A 21,034-nucleotide genomic window follows, 5' to 3' on the forward strand; every position below is an offset into this window, starting at 1 on the left:
TACCACCTTCAGTCTCTGACAGGTGCACCCCCACCGAGAGCACAATATGTGGGTAGACGGCCCATTGCATAAAGACAGAAAATAAAGAAAATAGACATTGTGACGGAATGCGGCACAGAGGAATCCTGGGCTTCTGTGCGATATGTAATAACAAACAAATCAAGTTGGATAGTAAGACAATACCTACTGGTTATATACACATATTTTCCTATGTTAAACAACAATAATACTAATGTTGTGCCGTGACAAACTCCAATAAGTAAAACACACACACACACACACACACAGTATGTATACTTTATACATTGTACAGTAATACAGTGGTGTAGTCAGGCTAAGCTTTAGCTGACAGGCAGGTGATTGTTAGGCCACTGGCACTACAGTACATCTCAACCCACGGGCCCCTGAACAATCAATTGCTAACATGTTTTTGTCTGTATCATAGTATCTGCTCTTATACCAGTATTACAGTACATCTCAATTCATGGTTTTGCCCCAGAGCTGTGTCTGTAACACCTGCAACTTGATGCTGGAGTGGGAAATACAGTATGTGTAAGGGTGATAAAGTTCTTCAAACTAGTAACTACAAAAGTTGCTTGAATAATCTTTGCTCCAAGTCTGTGCAAAGTTTCTTACATTTCACAAGGCTTATTCACAGAAAATCTACGGGTTTCATGATGTTTAAACAAACCAGTGTATTTCTACGAAATACTTCAAACTAAAATAAATATCTGATTGCAACTGGGTCAGTGACAAAAACGGTTTGGCAATATGAGAAATTCTAAAATCTTAAAGGTGACATAGAATGATTGAACGGGGTATTTATCCTTGTTCTGTGATGTGCCATGTGGACAAATTTTTTTTGTTTAGGTCTGTAATGCCTTAGAACAGGGGTTCTCAAAGTCCGGACTCCGGTCCGGATCCGGACCCGACGGGAACTTGATCCGGACCCGCGTCCACTTCATATTACAAGTGCATTAATTTCTATGTGATTGATTAAATGTGTGCATTTGCTACTTTACAAATGCATATTAAACTTGTAAACCATTCGTTTAGGGTTTTTTTCTTTTTAGATTTAAAAGTATTCCTGGTCCGAACATAAAACGAGTTATTAAAAAAATTCCTGTGTGACGCTGTAGCCATCACACCCAGATATTATGCACAGCTACTTCATGTACTACGGCTTTTGATCATTAAGTCCTTATCAAGCTGAGATCACTGTTGGTTTGAGTCGTTTAAAACATGCATTTGAAAAATCAACACTCGTCAAACCTAATCTTTAAACATATTCTTGATTATCATGAAAATACCTGAAAAGGTTTGAAGAACAGCAAAATAAATATATCCTTAAGATATTTCCTGGAGCTGCGTGTGTCTAGTTCTTCGTCTGCAGCGCATATTAAGTTTCTGCCCGAGAGCGCCCCCTGGCTTTTGGATGTAGCGTCATTTCACCGTAATTCATTGAGAAGCATAGCAAGCATCATCAGCCAATTTATAGGTGCACCCCTTATTTTGGTCAGTGTCTCTGCCTACCAACCACACTTTTTCATGGTTTATGCATCTGATGGAGAACATACTGTGCCATTTCTCTAATTAGGTTGCTCTGTATTTTGCACCTGGTTACTTTTGGCATATTTCTTGTGTTTATGTTTAAAAAAAAAAAATGTTTTACTTTAAATGCAAAATACACTTATGTTTTTCCCAAACTGTTGTGTTGATTTGTTTTAATAACAAATGATTTACATAAAGTTTTTCCGGACCTATGAAAATGATGAGAATTCAGATTTGGACCTTTGAATGTAAACTTTGAGAACCCCGGCCTTAGAAGCTTTCTAAAAACCTCTCTCAGATAGCTCTATTAGGGTGGGGGATTTTAAACAAGTGGTTTTGCACCTATTTGGCTCCCCCTACTGGCTTAACTTGCAATCTCATTACTGATTGGCTGACTTTGCTGCCACTCAAAAAATGTAGCCAATTATTTCAAAGTGGAGGGGCAGTGAGATGCCTGTGATGTCATAAGCATCAGTTTTTCAGATTGGGTCGTTTTCTGGCTGACATTTCTAAAAGAGGAATTTCTATGAGACTGAGATGTTTAGCATGATCAGCACTTTTTGTATGTTTGTGAATAGGGGTAGACTACCATTATTCAACAAAGACAAGGTAAAAATGTTTTTTTCATTCTCCGTCTCCTTTAAAAAGACCTTGTTTTTAAAAAATACATTTGCACCCTTTTTAAGATTGAATGGACCTGAAACCGCCAATTGTGCCAAAGAATGAGAAAGATTAAATATTTTATCCACCTTGCTGGCATGTAAGCGTAATCATAAAAATAATAATAATAATCATAATTTTAAAATATAATTGTATTAGTTTTTTCTTAATGTAAACATTAATGCGTTTTTGTAATATTTTTCCTGACATATGCTGAAAACAGCTCTGTTTTCTAAATAATTTTTGACAAATCATGTACAAATTTAGGCTATGTAAAATATCATTACACTAAACTAGATTATTTTATTTCACATTTTTTATGAATACATTTATATTTCCATAAAAATACTAGTTACACCACATTGACATTTTTGCAATTATACCCAAAATATTCTTTCAAAATGAAATAAAACCAGAAATGTTATACTTGGTCCTCAAAAAAGAGAATGTATGCAAGTAATCTGCAAATGTATTTAAAATTTTTAACCCTTTTATATTTAATTGAACCATACGGAGACAAAATAATTAACGTCACGTCATTGACCCAATTAACATTTTCTTCATTCGGGCATTTTTAGAATTTTTTAAATGCTCGGGTGTCTGAGAACTAACTTGGGTTTTTGGATCTTTTCATATCCCTAAGATCTTTTGTTCCACACATAAAGTCTTTGCTGGTTTGCAGGTGTGAGAACATGTGTGAACAGGACAATTTTTTCAAGTACAGGTAAATCGGTCCTGCCTATTTACCAGTAAGAGAAGTTGTAAGATTACCAGTAATTTACTGGTACGATGCTATCTGTGTAGCACAGGTCATTCTGGTAAATATATGGTAATTTACCGAAACTACTGTGTGAAAGAGGCTAGAGACTGGCAACTTTGATTTGGTGTGAACATGTGGTGTCGTTTATTATTGTTAGTCGAAATAGACCTGCGAAGTTGAGGCTACAAGATGACAATTTGTTCTTAAATTCAACACACTGAATCTACAGTACTATTAAAGTTATTATCAAGCAGAAGAAGTGCAGGTAGTTAGTTTAAATGATGTTAAAGGACCAGCCATGCATATTGCAAACTGTAACTCTGACTGTACATTAGACCCCTACAGTATATGTGGCGAAATAATTACAGTATAAAAGAAATAAATGTGCCTTTGCAATATGTTATATGAAGTCATGCTGGCTATGTGTTAACTATGAAAAATGCAGATGTTTCAGTTGGACCCTATATGTTCTTATGTTGTTATTTCACCTGGATTGAAATGCAGGGCTATTCCACATTTAGAATGCTGAGATATGCATGGAAATGCAGAACTGATTTACAAATGACGGACACAAATTTTTCCCTGAAGGCATCTATCAGAGCCTCACAGTCCACGGTTCCACATTATAATGCAAATGTTGAGGGCTAGCTGCCTTAGCATATATTTAACCACACTGTTGCTTTTCTCTTTCTTTTAATAACAAGTGATTCTGAATTTCAAGGGTACTACAGTGACAAAAATCCTAAACTTGACCATAGGCTTTACATCACAGGTAATTTACATAAACACATGCCAACCCACCGAATGCATGTAGATTTCAGCTTTGGCAGGTAAGAGCCGATCCCACTAGCCCAGGGGTAGACCTCCTAGTTCGGTCCTGCAGAGTTTAGCTCCAACGTTGAAAAAAACACACAAGGCTGTCAAGGCCTGTCAAGGTTTCGTATTCTTGAAGTCATTAATTAGCTTGTTCAGGTTTGTTTAATTAGGGTTGGAGCTAAACTCTGCAGGACTGCTTCTCTCAAGGACCGTACTTGCCTACCCCTGCACTAGCCACTTTGTGTGTTTAATTTGGGTGGTCAGTTTGCATTCAAAAGGGTTTTAATAGGTAAATCAAGTACATTTACTCTAAATCAAGTCATTTCCCCAACAAAAATTGTGGCCAGTGAAAATGCTGAATGGCTAGTAACTTACGAAAACCACCTCTTTAATGTCAAGCCCAGATTACATGTCATAAAACATTAGAACTTTAATTCTTCGGTGCACCTAAGTGAAGTGCAAACAAGCTTAGAGAACCGCAAATTACCCGCGGTATCACAGACAAGGCTTAAGGCTAATCCTAGACTACAACACATGTTTGAGCTTTCAACTGAAAAAAAAAAACTTGCACTGACGGATCTTAAAATATGCCAGTGTCATTGATTTGTCTCAAGATACCATACACACCAGTAGCGTTTTTTTTTTTTTTTACGGCATGTTTATCAAATGCTTAAACATCTTAATTTAACTAAGGCCTGGTCCTGGCTTTACCTAAGCCTTGTCTGTGAAACCAGGCCTGAGAGAACCAAGGTTATTATAGTTTTGCTTTTTTAAATTAGTTTTTATTTTAGTATCGTTTTCAATTTTGCTTTAAATTTAAGTTTAGTTTTAGTTAGTTTCATGAATGGTTTTGTTAGTTTTAGTTTAGTTTTTATTTTGCAAACACATTTCTATTTAGTTTTTATTTTATTTAGTTTCAGTTATAGTTTTAGTAATTATAGTTTAGCAGCTAACAGCAGCTAGACTGTCTGACATATTTATTAGTTAACTGAGGTTGCTGTCAGCCTCATCTAACCTCACATGCATAAAGCACCATCTACAAGTAAAGACTCCTTAAAAGTTTGTAAACATTGCAACGTCTCCGGGTGGGCGGGGATTAGTTGGAGACAAAAAGAGGCGCGGACACAATGCTGACAAGCGTAAGCTAGGACATTTAGGAGGGATTTATTAAACATAGATGCAGAAGAAGGTTCGGAACTGTCTGAATATGTAAAGTTACTGACTCTGCGTGACAGCTATTTTTGTAAATTAACTCTGTAACAGTTAGTTCTTGTATCTTGTTCTCACTGGAAACATTTTAACCAGGTTTTGGATATTTCCTACATATGAAGTATTTTCGGCTGGTTTGGGGAATTTTGTCAAGGCTTGTTGTCTAATGTAACCTATCGCTGGGCTAACTATGATTAGCAATGGGGATTATTTTAAGAGATCATTCAAAGGATGGCACACACATCTATCGCTGTATGTTTGTTTAACATTTAAGCTAGCTAGTGCACTGACGGTTGACTTATCATCACCTTTAAAACAGAAACTTTCTGATTTGTACTAGATAAGACCAACACACCAATACATATGCATAGATTATTTTACCTGATATGAAGTGTGCACTGCAAACATGAGAATTATTTGCAATCGTCTCCGTCCATTCAACCACAATTGTCTTCTTTATTTCTGTGAAGGAATGTCTGCCGGGATCCGGTAAAACTTTAGTTTTGAACCAAAAGTGCTATTACTTATATTTTGGCAGCCAAAAACACAAGACGACGACATTTTAAAGTCAAAACCTCAAACTTTTAGTGCACCTGCTGATTTCTTATGTTTTGCCTCCAGCTAGAGCGGTGACGTCACAGTGACGTAGACGATTAAGGGGTCTATTATAAAGCCTGTTCAGATTTTCCGCCACGGGATGAGAGCTTATTAATTACGAAAACGAATACTTATTTTTCATAATTATTATTTTATTTCAGTTAGTTTTACAATAACTGTTGCTCGTTTCGTTTCGTTTTAGTTTTTCATTTATTATGAATTTTTAATTTTATTTCAGTTAACGAAAATGTTTTTTAGCTGATAGTTTTAGTCTTAGTTTCAGTTTTCGTTACGAAAATAACCTTGGAGAGAACTAGAAAAATATGCAATCTTATACTTGCACAAACAAACATAATATATAAACGCACACATACACAAACATCTTTGTCTTTATTGCCTTCTGAGTTCCTTTGTAATATAATAGATTTTGTAAGAGTCTGTCAATCACATGCTCAGTGACATTAATATTGTTTGTGTTTTTGTGTGGACAGGTTCGGCTATACTTTTCTTTGAAAATGTCCAAACAACTATAATGAAACGTTAAATTGTACCCATTACTATATAAAAAGTTCATACATTTTGCTTTAAATCATTCACATGTTTTGTAAGGGTTAAGCTTAAGGTATAGTAAACAGCATGCATGTGATGTATCCTATAGAGAAGCAGATTAATAACATAAACTAGACAAGGAACCCTTAATCAAGACTTGATACAACTGCCCATATATAATACAACCATGGTGATTGGAGAGCGTAACTAACTGCTAGTTAGTTTCAAATAGCAAATTTCATGCCCAACAGCTTTCCTTTTTGTTATTGAGACTTTAAATGCATGCATGTGCAGTGGAGCATAATGTATCTGTCTGCGAGTGCATGAAATGTGTATGTACTGTCTGTTTCTAATATGTATGAAATGTATGCGTTTCTGGGCATGTCAATGTGTCTCTCCTTAATTGTTTAATTGTGAATCTCCCTGTTGCCAAGATTGTTGCACCTGTTATTATGTAGGTAAAGCGATTTTCCAAATAGGGGGATTGCTTTCCACGTATTTATGTACAAACTATATGTACGTTCACATGGCAAAGCGCCATGACTGTACGTACATATAAGTAGATGCTTGTTTGTATAAATTATTTCGATATAATTTATCATGTTTGCACAGAATAGTCCATGTGTCTTTATCTGTACGTAGTTATATGGCATCTCGAAAACCAAATTCAAATCTGCGATTGGTAAATTCAAAAGTTGCCTCTCAATTTTAATTGGAGACCTGTGAGCAGAAGGGACCAGGGCTCTGAGCCCTGAGTCTGTTAGGAAATACAGCTGGGACCTTATTTTTTCAAAAGCCTAATATTGATGGAGCCCATTTAAAATATAAGACAAGAGAGGGCTGTAGCTTCACAAGCTCCCGGAAGAGCCACTACCCCACTAAAACATGATAAAAGGAATCATGGGACAGCCTTAAACTGAGCCTGTTTAAAAGCACGTTCAGTATTCCGACACAATCCGAAAATTATGGCCCTCTCTTAAACTTGAATTAGTTCTATTTAAAGCCTAAATCCTTAACATGAATTGGCTTGCTCAATATATATGCATAACGTATATATGTGAAAATATATACCATTTTTATGTATATATGTTAAAATATATACAACAATTGAATGTATATGTAAAAAAAAATGTAAAGAAGTCACCTCAATCTGGTCCCAAAGGTTCAGCTGTCATTTTCTAATGTACACATATGTGTAGAAATTAAAGGCCGATTCCTAACACAAATCTTTTCGTGTTTGGTTGACAGCTGAGGACACATGTGGTGATACACTGAGGGGTTCAAGTGGCATCATTACGAGTCCCAATTTCCCGAGTGAATATTACAATAGTGCGGACTGTACGTGGACCATACTTGCTGATCCCGGCGACACCATCTCCATCATTTTTACAGACTTCCAGACGGAGGAAAAATATGATTACTTGGAAGTGGAGGGATCCGAACCGCCGACAATATGGTGAGTCCAAATGCCTTCACCACCTGTTTTCATGAATTCCATAATCATCCGTCATATGTCGTTTCATTGGGTGCAAGCTGTAGCGACGTCTTGTCAGTATTTTGTCAATCCCATGGACATCTCAAGTGCGTCATTCCTCTCAAGTGTTATCGATTGGCTCTCAAGAGCTTCTTGCATGTTTAACAGCAAACTACTTTTTTATAGTGTTGTTGTCATGCATGCATGCACATCGTGTGTTTCGAATTGTGAATGTAAATATTAGTCATACCGGATGTTTATATGTTTCACTTCTGCTGTTTATGGATTGTGCTTAAATTAGTCTATTGATTAATTTGCTTCAGCCTTGTCTACTCTGGTAATGATAGGTGAAAGAAAGGTAATTATTATTATGTTCATCTGTCGTGAACCATGTTACATTTGTTAAAGGAAAAATCCATTGCACAGTTGTTCTGCACACAGCTCTGTAATATGTTCGGGAAATGAACATTATTGATCCCTATAAATGACTTTCCTTACTGTGAGGTTATACATTATACATAGGCCAAGATTTTAATTACATCTTATTTGGAAAGCATGATATTCAGATCAATCGGGTTCATTTAGCACTGATCGAAGCGGTAAAACATCCCCTTGCAAATTGAAGTGCTTGTAAAATCAACCGTGATGTGACGCAAGGGGGTACGAAATGTTTTGGGCACGTGACAGGGAAATGTGAACATGTTGTTTACAGCGATTTATTCGAGACGCTCTTTTAACTGCAGGCGAGATGTCGAAGAGGATTGTTTAACACAGCCGGTGAGCCTGATTTGAATATGCATGTTATGTAGATAAGCCGTTCCTTCTTCAATGCTGATTGCTGCGTAAACAAAGCGCAGCGGACATCCGAGGCTGCTGATACATGTAGATGTGAAATAAAGCGAGAGTCGGTACCCAGTGTTTGCGCTATTCATTCACCCAGATCAACAGATAAACCTGGCTCATCGCTTCATTTTATGTGCCATTGACTTTGCAGCACATTAATCTGTGCTGTGAATAATTAATTTGTTTTGCAAACTAACGTCTACCTGACCTTTTTCGTGCACTCGGTGACACCACCCCTGTAGTAATTCTAGATCTGGGCTGTCATTTAGGGACTGTCTTGACATCTCTCTCACGCAGTTCTGGGTCACCGCCATTTAGTGATTAGCTCTTATTGGATTAGTCAAAAGCAGGACGCAGTAGTAACTTGGAAGAACCACAGGTAGTCCAGAGCTCTCCAGCGATGCGTAACTGATGTCTTTAATAAAGGATGATTCTCCACTCTCTCGACTGCATTCTTAGTGCTCTGTGATTGGCCGGGTTATGTGGTTTGTACTCGAAGTGGCTCAGCATTCTGGGCAGGTCGCCCTGCCGGAGGCCTGCTGTTACCCAGCACGAAAGGTTAAGAGGAGCAATGGCAGGTGTGCTGGAAAACTGAAATGATAGTCGAAATATATTCATATGGTAATTTCTTAGGCTCTATTTTTTTTCTAAAGAGAATTTGGAAAACATGTAGTGGTTGATTAAAGCACATACACATGCATTCGATTATTTTGTAATTATGTAATACTTTCTAATGTATACCTATACAATATTTAACATATTACATTATCAAATAAAGCAAAAGCTTATGTGTTTGATCCCAGGGAACAAACTGATAAAAATGTAAATGTTTAAATTCACTGCACACCACCAGTGACTTGTTTGCTGCTAGTCTCTTTCAATGAGGTTGTTAGGACATGTTCCTAATAGGGATGCACCGATAGGATTTTTTGGGGCGATACCGATTTAAACAGACAACATCTGGCCAATGCCGATACCGATATTAAACACTTGTATACAATACTATACAGTTGGTCTATTAGCTAGTTTATTTCTGCACCAAATTATTTTTACTGAACATGGATTGGATCTTATTAACATTCAACTGACCAACATAATAAGAGAGGCACAAATTAAGCTAAAACAAATATAATAAGACAACATGACAACCTTCAAAGGTGGTTTTTGCTATTCAGCATTTATTTTATTAACAACATTAAAATTTTTTTTACATATAATGGATTTCTTTATGCAGTTAATTAATAAACAATCGGTATCGGCCTTTCTCGTGCAATTGCAGATATGCCGATGGTTTCAAATTCATCAAAAATTGGCCGATAAATATCGGCGGCCGATACATCGGTGCATCACTAGTTCCTAATTCTGGTTGTCCTAGTAATCGTCCTCTCAGTAAATGACATAAGACGGATGCTTGAACTCCATTGCTTCACTCTTATTGGTTGTCGCTCCCGAAAGCCGCTCGTTTAACTGTTCTCAACTTTGTCATGTAGCTGGACACGCCCACCTCCTGTCACCACCAGCCGCTCTTGTCGCCGGAAACCGCAGAGGTTCCATTGAAATGAATAAGATTGCATTTCTCCGCCATTGCTAGTCGCTGACTGTGCACGCAGCGTAAAACGGTTCGGATAAAAGAGTCTGTTAAATGCATAAATGTTAATATACAGGAACAGCCAATCAGAACATATTTGATGTTTGATTTATCTCTACATAGGGTTTCATCGGACGAATGCGCATTTTCGTGGTTACCGAAGTGAACGTCCGGTCTGTATTTGAAGAGTTTGATTCCAAAACGCAATAAATCAATTTTGACTAATTTTGCTAAAAATTTGTTTTCTATATGAAGAAAGTGACAAGATGAAAACCATTATTTCAAAGATTTATTATTAAAACAACTTTTTTTTTAAATGCAATAAATCCATGACAAATTGTTTTTTTCAAAATGCTATAAATCTATTGAATCAATATATAAATGTGCATTCATCTTTGCCATGTTATATTCATTTAGTTGACTAGTGGTATACACTGATTAAAAAATAAACATTAATGGCATTAATCTAATCACTCATATTGAGAACACTGTCATTGCTGCTGTCATCCTTGGGACGTCGTCGCTGAACTTTATTGACAGCGATCAGCTGTAAAATGTTTCGATCCTGCTCGATTTTCGTTGACTTTGAGTAGAATAATAGAAAGTTTTTCATACGATCCACTGGTAGTCAATGTGTTAGCATGACAGAAGCTTCATGCTGTCGGGAGAACAAGCAACACCCTGCATTTTTCCATCTCCCGAGTGCCTATCATGTAAATTATTTTATTTTGATGGCTTAAGTTTCTTCCTTGCCACAAAAAAACACCACATGTTTATCAATGCCATCAGAGTACAGGGCTCCAGACTGCCCCCAAATGGTGGCATTTTGCCCCTAAAATTTGAGAGTGTGCCACTGAATTTTACATCCAGTCGATCATGTGCAACCAGTAAATTTGACCTTTTTTTCCAAAAGTGCACAATAAAATGTGTCACTGAATTTGAAACAGCACATTGTACTTTCTGCATCTATCATTAAAGTATTTATTAGTAATACAGTGGAAATTAGTAGAAATGTGAATATTTGATTAGCATGTTGTTTTATGGTGTGTGCACCTAAATTTTCTGGTTGCGCCCCTAAAATTTTCAGTTGGGGGCCACTGTGCTCCTAGTGAAAAAAGTTAGTCTGGAGCCCTGGAGTATATATTTTTTTTGTGTGTTTGTTGATCACAAATACAAAGTAGATGAGGAAAACTAGGATTTCGTGTGTATTAAACACACCGCCATTGTTGTTTACAGTGTGTGGAATGCTGCGCTGTGATTAGTTGAGGGGATTTATTGCATTCTGCAGAGAAGGAGGACTGGAGTTTATCGCGTTTTGGGAAAAAAGGGAGAAAATATGACAGAATAACCTGGCGGATATTGGAAATTAAGAATTTTGACGGTAACACATTTTTTTAGCGTTTTGGAGAAACAAACTCTTTATTATTTATCGTTCTGTCTAGTGGCTAAGCTGATCTCCGAAACAAATACCTTGTCGAAAATAAAATGTTTTGGTTTGCTAAAGACGAGGGGAGATGACCAGCATGGACAATCACAACTGTGCAGAGAGGTTTGGCAGCCAGGCAAGAATTCAGGACCTGTAGATACAATGACACTGAGCTACATTACTGTGTAAAATTAATGTATACAGTGTAATAGTAGATATGATACTGTATATGAACAAAGGTAATTTACAGTTATTTCCCCATTTATTATAAGAAATAAACTACTGTAAAAGGACTCTGTTGTTATTGATTCTGTGTGGAAGTCTTACGTTTAGTCCACAAAAGTCGTTTGTTTACGTTGTTGCTGCTAAAACTGTCTATATAAAGCACAATTTAAAGCATCTTTATCACATTGGGATTGTTTAAGACACGATGTTCCCAATACGGCAGAGATGCTGAACAAATGTAGACTTTATCATTAAGTGTGCTGACCTCATATGTTTACATCTCCCCTCTCGATTAATCCTCCAAGATAAGTTCCTCTAAGCCTCAGTTGATATCTTGTACATTGTCAGTTCTCCTCTGGATCCACTGTCTGGCTCTTCTAAGGGCCGGGTGGCTTACGTTGCTTCTCTGACAGTCTCAGACGTGTTTCAGATGCTCAGATAGAGCGAGCAAGCTCTCGGCCTGTCAGCGTTTCAGAGCGCCATCGGTTCAGCCTGAGTCAGAATGCGACAAGAGCGATTAGATCCAGCGTGTCGTGAGAATGCCCATGACTTAAGACAGAACTTGACTTAAACTTCTCATGACGCTCTGTCTTTTCTGTTATATGTCGAAATGGATTTAAAACTGACACATCTCAGGCCTAAAAGGCAAAAACGTCAATGAGGTGACCGCTGTCTGGAAACGGATATCCCACACAGCCTTTCCAATCAGAGTCAGAGAAGCAACAAGTAATTTCTCACTTTGCCCAGATATTAGCCCCCGACAACTGCTTATTACTTTTGATCTCAATGTATCCTTTTTTCTTTTTGGAGATGATGGGATTAGACTACTTTTGTCATCTTCTATCACACATGGGAAGGCAGTATATTGAACATATTAAGAAAGGTCAAGGTGGCCACGCTTATTGTTGACTGCACTGAGAGTCTACTGTGTTATAAATTGTGATTATTTTACATAAGCGTACAACAACTACATACATTTATTTTATTATACGGGTAATAACTTTCCTTTTATCTATTGACAGGGTATTATATATTGTGTGCAGGTGTCCTGGCTACTTGGATATAATGTGTATGATCAAACTTTATACTTTATTATAAATAAACAGTATGCAGCTGTTGTATCTATACTCTTGAGTTTGAAATAAAGATAATACTCATCATAATCCATCATGAATATGTCATTGAAAAGCCCTTCCATTTCTTAGAAACTGGCTGCATAAAGGTGGTTTTCATATAATTTGTGCTTTTCTTCATTTTCTTGCCAAAGGCTTAAATAACAACAAGGGGTTGGGGGGGACCAAAGTGAATTGAGCATCAATTGAGAGTCATGTTATGCATTCCACGTTCCAATCAATTTCTCTGGCACACTAACTGACGTACACTTCTGGGAAATCTACAGCGCTCAGACGGAAGCAGCATTCTGAGCAGGAAGTGCCGTCGGGGTGACCTTGAGCGATACAGATTTCTGAACCTCTCGGCACGTACACTCGTGCACAAAGATTTGATTGAATGCATAATAACCACATGCAAAATGCATACTTTTATACCATAATTTACTTAACAAACAAAGTTATAAAGGGCAAACAGAAAATTTTATGAGCAAGCATATTCAAGGTCATATTATGGGCACCAGGGCACCATCCACTGTGTCTTGCACAGTTGTGAGTAGTAATATGCAAATAATAGTAAATTGCATTACAGATTCACAGTTGCATTTTATAGCCACTAAGTTGCAGTTTTGAAAAAATAAACACATAATTGAACTCTACAATAAAGTGTTCAGAATGCCATTTAATTTCAGGACAGAGTACAAGAAGAGATAACATTTTCTTATTTTACATTGTTACAATAGTCACTGGCGCACATTTAATAAATGTTTATGATTTTGATCAATTATGCAATTCTCAACAGGTGTCTTTGCACCTTTGGTGTCTCTTATAACCTCTTATGCTGCGTTCAGACCAGCCGCAGTAGATGCGTCAAGCGCAAGTGATTTCAATGTTAAGTCAATGTAAAGACACGTTGGGCACATCTGAAGGTCTCGCGGCGCGAATAAGGCATTAAGCGCGGCGTGGTAGACACGATTCCGCCTCATTTGCGTGTCTAGTACGCGCTAATGCCGCAAAATGAGAGTTTCTGCGAGAAACGCGCGAGTTGAAAATTTTGAACTATGGCGGAAAAACCAAATCAGGAGCTTGCTTTAGTAGTGATGTAATTACAGGAAACGAGCAGAGCTGAGAAGCCCGTCCCATGACGTGAATTCCGCGTGAATGTCTCGATGACTAGAATATCACGCGCGGCTTTCACACGTGAATGAAGCGAGTCAACTCAAAATGTTCAAGCGGCAAACTAGACACGGTAGACGCGAATTTGACGCCTCAATCGCGCCTGGTGTGAACCCACGGTTATAGGGGCCAGGGGTCTGTAATTCCTACTCGCCCATATTCATGTGGTTTCTACTGCATATACATACAGTAAGACATACATACAGTTTTTTTATCACGACTTCTCAACCTACATCAACAGTATACAGAAAATTTTGCATGGTCTAAAACCCATTAAAGTTGAGGAGTGTGGAGTGTTTTTGCACTTCTGACATTCAATGTGTTGGAATGGCCTACACTAGGGCATTTATCAGCGGCTTTGCAGACCTCAGGCGGCTCCGTGAGCAACCGACCCAAAGTAAAGGTGGCAGGCAACCAGAAGCTGTCAGCTTTGCCAAGTGAAAGATAAGAAGCTCGGACAGCATTGGCGGGCAGGAGCTGCTGTGTTCTGGAGTGTCACGGTCCTTCAGAATGGATCTTCTTGAGGAGTTCCTGCCAAGACCCCATCACGCATACTCACTGTAGTCAGGTGGGATCCTAGCTAATCCGCTAGTGATCCCGCTCGTTCTGTACCTCTGACCGCCCTTGAAGGTTTAGCGCCCTGAGGTGTGTTTGTGTAGGACAGACAATTAGCGTATATAGTTAGCAGAGCTCTGAAGCTTCATACTTCATGAACCTTTCCTGTGTGCTGTACCTGGCTGTATTTCTTAAAGGATTTTCTTTAAAAAATCCAGATAATTAACTCACCACCATGTCATCCAAAATGTTGATGTCTTTCTTTGTTCAGTCGAGAAGAAATTATGTTTTTTGAGGAAAACATTCCAGGAATTTTCTCATTTTAATGGACTTTAATGGAGCCCAACACTTAACAGTTTTAATGCAGTTTAAAATTGCAGTTTTAAAGGACTCTAAACGATCCCAAACGAGGCATAAGGGTCTTATCTAGCGAAACGATTGTCATTTTTTGCAATGAAAATATTCACTTTTAAACCACTTTTAAACTTCTCGTCTTCCTCCGGTCCTGTGACGTGCCAGCGTGAGCTCGCGTTAAACATCACGACAAGAGGTCACGGATGACGTATGCGAAACTACGCCCCTCTGTTTACAAGTGTTTAGAAAGAGGACCATTCCGACGTTGTTTTATGTCAAAATTATACTAATTAATGTATGTGTGTCAGTTTATTGTTTAAAATGGTCTGCAAATGTGCATTTCATATATGTAACATGTGACCTTTCGACATCATTACGCAATTACGCGGTCACAGGACCTGATGAAGACGAGAAGTTGTGGTTTAAAAGTGCATATTTGTAATTTTTCTGCCAAAAAATGACAATCATTTTCCTGGAATGTTTTCCTCAAAAAACATAATTTCTACTTGACTGAACAAAGAAAGACATCAACATTTTGAATAACATGGTGGTGAGTAAATTATCTGGATATTTCTTTTAAGAAAATGGACTAAAAGCCTGTATTTTAAACTATAAATATTATACATGTAGTTAGCATGGTTAAGCATTTCCATAGAGGTCATTAATCCATTTTATTTACATTATTCTCTACTTACTTTTTTCTAAATAAGATATACATATTCTCTTTATGAAATATTTTGTAACTATTTACAGTATATGAGGTTTATTAAAGATATAAGTCACATGCAAGTTTTATATTACATTTATTGTGAGCACTGAATAATGATTTTGCTCAGGCTATTTACACTGAGTGTAATATAAGGAATATATTTCTATAATGGTGTATATAATGAGATAATAAGAATGCATTTCTACAATGCTACAAGCTGGGTTCAGACACAGTTAGCATTTATTCAAAACGCAAGTTTATTTAAAACTAATTTTTATTATTATAAAGAATGTGATCTCAGTCGTAAAGATTTATTATACAGCCAAGTACAAAGTGTTTGCTGATATCGGACATAATCCACTTAGCACTGCTTCATCTCATGTGTACTCAGGCTGTTTTACCTAGAGAGCAACTTTCATATGTGCTGCATAGCCACAAGCAGAAATCTCCAGAATTTTAATATCAGCACATTCATCCCTCTCTCTTTGTATTCGAAGGCAGCTGCATGTGCCACAGTATTGATGGGGTGAGAATTTCACTTAGAGCTGTGCATTAGAACCAAAATGGCTGCCAGAATCTTTCAGAGGCCGGCCGATTGGACATTAAAGGTGGTGTTGTATGTACTTAAGTGCATGTCCAATATGAAGGGAAGATCTGCGTTGATTTGTGTTCTGTGTCTCGTTGCTGGTGCTCAAGGACAAGGAGCTGTTTTTTCTCGTTCCATAGGGAATTTTAAATACAGTGGATTTGAATCAAGCCTTACCCAATGACTATAAAGATGAGGGAATCCATTAGTGTGGAGATGTATGAGGATGTCTCGGGAAGTAAAGTGGGGAATTTAAAGGAATGCATTAGGCTTGAAGCCGCCTTGCATTTTAATCATATTCCCAGATGGTGGTTTGTAAGGTGGATCAGATTCCTTGTGAACATATTGGGCAGCTGCTGTGTTCAACCTGCTACGTATCATTTGAGCAAATGAAAGCACCAGTTATATAGACATTTATCAAAATACACTGTTTTGTCCAGCTGTTTTGTGTATGTGTATGTTTTTTTTTACACAAAGAACATTCTTTAAAAATATAACCGTGATATCTTTAGGCCCAATTCCAATTCTATTGTTTTATTGTTGCCTTCTCCTCACCTCTTTCCCTTGTCCCTTAGTGAGAAATATTTTTAAAAAGGGTTCAAATATTTCCCTGAGAAATGGGACACCACTACTACACCGTCATATGAGACCATTCATCACTAATAAAAGATGATAAAAGATTTAAAAGAAGCTGTCTTCACGTGTAGTCATATAAGTATAGTTACAGCCTAAAAAGTGGCCCTGGAAGCCCAACAGCAGCACACCACACCCTCCTCTGCGATTCAGATGCTCTCCCCATCCGTCTATTCACGTTCTGTTTTCCCACAGATTTTTGTTTTCAATTGCTTTAGTGGACGGGCAATCTGAGGCACAGAGAGTTTTCCCCGGTGTGGCGCCTCGGGAACTGGAGCAGACTAGAGAAACGAGATGCGATCAGACCAGGGGGACGCGATCAGATGGGGGAACAGGGACGCGTTCAGTCAGGGGGAACTGGGACGCTTAGCTCCGGAGGTTACATTTGTCTATGTATGCTCACATGCGTGTGTATGTACACAAAAGTATGCTCACGGTGGCTCTCGTCATGTATGCGTTTACGTCACAGGCATGCGCCAGTTCAGGAAAATAACAAACATGTCGGATTTTTCCATACTTGTGAACCTTCAAGTTGCCATAGCAGAGTCTTTCCAGCAGTTGTACAAAATATTCACAGCTAGTATTCCTGACCAGAGAAGGTGCATTAATTACCTCAATCAAATTGTTGATGCGCCAATTCGTCAAACCAGAGGCAAACCAGATGGCTTTGGACAAGACCTGGAAGAACAAGGAAGAAGGTTGTACGCAGGCGCGACGACTTGGTGTTGTTGTGTATCTGTGCTTCACATTTCCACCTAGCCGCCTGGAGTGCATACTACATCGAATATCACACACTTTTGTGTCACCATATGCATGCAGATTTCCCCATCAAAACGCTCGTATAAACGTGAAAAAAAGTGATAAAACAACGCCACTTTTGCATTTTCTTTTCAGATCGTTTCCATGTAAACATAGCCTGAGTAAGACCGAAGATTAAAATCCATGTGAAATCAAATGATTAAAAATCTAACTTTAAATCTTCTAATGTCATAATTAAATTATGAGACTTTATCCTGCATTTCACAGGCAGGGTTGCATATATGTATGCATGCTCTTTTGTGTTTGCGTGGTCTCCTCAATGTTAAAAATGTGTGTGTGGTCCCTATGATGATAGTTTCTTAAAAAACAGCCAAAGTGATATTTCTTTAAATCTAAAAATTGTATAAGGTTTGTGCGGGGATTTATTAGAGAAAATACCAACACAGTATAAAATGTCAGCAGAATATAAAATAAAAAGAACTCAATGTGTAGTCACTGTTACAGAAAAACAAATGTGTGTGATTTTCTTCCTTTTGTGTGGGGTTACACAGTGAGCCGGCCCGTTGTCTTTCAGTGATGGATTAAACGTTTCAAAAAGTCCAAGTAAAGATGGAGATTAAGCATATAGCTTCACTTCCCGTATTTTCTTTTGTGTTGTGAGGGCTGTAACTCTCTGCTGTTCTCCTGCAGTGTTTGGCTGGGCTTTTGCTTCTGTAATAATGTCCAGTGCCTTGGCTGAATGGTTTCTGTTGTGGACACCGGGCATGATTCCTGGAGCCCGCTCTGCTGGAATGCATTATCATTTTGTTATCGTTTTATCCCGTTTTAAAAATCTGCTTTAATTTGAAGATGGCCATTTACAGCAGTTCCAATGCAGCAGATTTCCTCTTTTTAGAATATTTACAGAGCACAAAATGAAAGACCCTACATATAATGATATGGCGAAGCTTACACACTGTGCTTTAGGAAACACTAATGGATAAATATTGTTTTGTGGCTTTGGTATATCAGTGAAGTTAACTTCACTGATGCACTTATTCTTCTGCATTACAGTATATTAGTCTAAAGTCATTAGTATGTTATTCTGCGCTGATTGCTTCAATACCATTCAGGCTTATTAACATACTGAGTAATGTCCATTGTGAATTAATTTATGCTTGAATTAGATTAACTGAATTTGATGCAAATGTATCTTCAGTATAATTATGTCACGATAATAAGTGGAAGATGGAGCTCTCCAAACAACAAAAACATAGAAATGTTTATACTATGTCACTTTAAACTATCACAGTGCATTAGAATGAACCTCTATATAATAATACTATTCACCATAATTTAATTACTATGGAGTAATCATCTACAAATAATGGTTGGATAAGTCATTCTGAAAGTTGTTAATAAGTAGAAACAGTTCAGCTTAGAGATAAGGAAAAACGATAACTTCATGGTTGTATTTGTTAACATTGGTTAATTAGGGCCCTATAAAATCCGTTTTATTTTTTCCCAAATTCCGTTTTATTTTTTCCCAAATTCCGTTTTCTCCGTTTTAATTTTTGCAAATTCCGTTTTATCCGTTTTAATTTTTGGCAATTATATTTTTTACCCTTTACTGTTATTTTAGTCATAAAAAGAGTGTGCCTTTAATGTTAATGATTAAAATGTAAATGATTTGGGGAAAAACTGGATAACAGGATTACTTAATAACTATAAAAGATGCATTTAGACACGCACATACACATGCGCGGGTGCACCCACACAACTCAATTCAATGCATTGTTTAGTGTTGTTGCAGGAGGCTACAACAAGGTGTCAAAGCAGTGGTGCCTTCAGAAGTGCCTTAAATACATCAATCCAGTAGAACGCGATCCATATTTTATACACAATCGTTTGAAATGCATATAACTTTACAAAGATACACAGGATAGTGATCTGACTTATGACAGCATGAACACGCAGCTCTTTGCACGTGCGAGCGAAAGAGAGACAGAGAGCGGCGTCATGATGCAGATGATTATATTTTAAATGCGAGGGATAGTTAGTTTGCCTCAGCTCGCTTGAAATGCATAAAACTGAACAAATACATGAGGATTTGTGTTCGCACTTCGGACAGATGCGAGAGCACGTGCACGAGGTGCAGTGAGACAGACGTGGATGATAGAGTGCATGTATCTTTGCGCTCACCGTGAACAGAGTGTTGACAAAACTTACAAAATAACAGTTCTCTGGTCACATAAAAGTCATGTGAGACCTGCTCGGAACTAAGTGCTTAGCGTCGAATTTCTTAATTTTTTCGCTGACGCAAGCAGAGTCGTGGAGAGCCGCTTCGCCAATGTTTCAGTGTTTTGGAGGGGATCTGAAACGACGGGAGGGGGCGTGTCGCCCAGATTTACTTTCCCCGGTCTGCATTTCCCACAGACATACGTTCGTCTCCCACACAAAAACACAATTTTATTCAAAATATGTAAAATTCCGCGAAATTCCGTGTTAATACTAGATTCCGTGTTAATTAGCCAATTCCGCGATTCCGTCCGCGATTCCGTGATCGCGGAAATTATAAGGCCCTAGTTAATGCTTTACCTAACATGAACTTGCAATGAACAATACTGCTACAGCATTTAATTTAAAAAAGTTGCAACTATTAACATCAGTTATGCACAATGAACTAATAAGAACAATCAGCACCGCTGCTTCCACTACGCGCTTCACGCACTGTGCGTAGGGCACCAAGTGCTGAGGGGGAACCAAAAAAATTAGAATACCAATATTATTTCATTAGCCTATAGAAATATTATCAGGTACTTTTTAGCGATGTGTATGTAACAAAAAGGGTGAATGAAATAATTTAATTCCTCTAGTATATTATTTTATTATAAAAAATATCATAAAAAATGTTGGCGCTGGAAGGCAACTATTTTTAAAAACATTGGCTGGGAAAGAGCGCTGTTAGTAAATCTGGCCCTTAATTTGTGACATTAATGTTAGTTAATGTCAATACAGTTTTGTAAACAGTTTTTATTAACAACTTTTCTATTTAATAATAAATTAGTAGATGCTGAGAATAACATGAACTAAGATTAATAAATGCTGTAGAAGTTAATTGCTACAGTAGTTCATGTTAGCTAATGCATTTACTAATGTTAACAATGTTAACAAATGCAACCTTATTGTAAAGTGTTACCTTGATTTATATAAATAGATATATTTCTAAATGGACCTTTGGATGGACTCTCATAGTTAACCTGTGAGAAACAGTGGCTCTGAGGGCAGGCACATAAACATCTCAAGATAAACAAAGCATTACAAATGAGCGGGTGTTGCCTCCAGCACCCTCATATTTTAAATCTGAAGCACGTCGAGTCAAGGTGACAAACAAAAGAGAACCCACTCTGTCATCTATCCAACAGCAGGACTTTCTGAATGAAACCGCAAGCTTCTGTTGTTATTGATTGTTAGAA

The 21,034-nt window shown here is 37.6% G+C and overlaps 1 protein-coding gene across 5 annotated transcripts in view; it reads left to right on the top strand.

Annotated features, from left to right (window-relative positions):
- Positions 1 to 21,034, top strand: part of csmd3b (CUB and Sushi multiple domains 3b) — a 502,030-nt gene that overhangs the window by 194,345 nt on the left and 286,651 nt on the right. For 4 of the 5 annotated variants that reach the window (XM_065290793.1, XM_065290794.1, XM_065290799.1 and 1 more), the window contains exon 5: positions 7,391 to 7,598. In XM_065290793.1, the coding sequence (XP_065146865.1) occupies positions 7,391 to 7,598 (208 nt within the window). The remainder of the gene's footprint in view (positions 1 to 7,390; positions 7,599 to 21,034) is intronic. The other variant, XM_065290817.1, reaches the window with a different exon arrangement.

This window comes from Paramisgurnus dabryanus, chromosome 19 (assembly GCF_030506205.2).
Source record: "Paramisgurnus dabryanus chromosome 19, PD_genome_1.1, whole genome shotgun sequence".
Lineage (NCBI taxonomy): Eukaryota > Metazoa > Chordata > Actinopteri > Cypriniformes > Cobitidae > Paramisgurnus > Paramisgurnus dabryanus.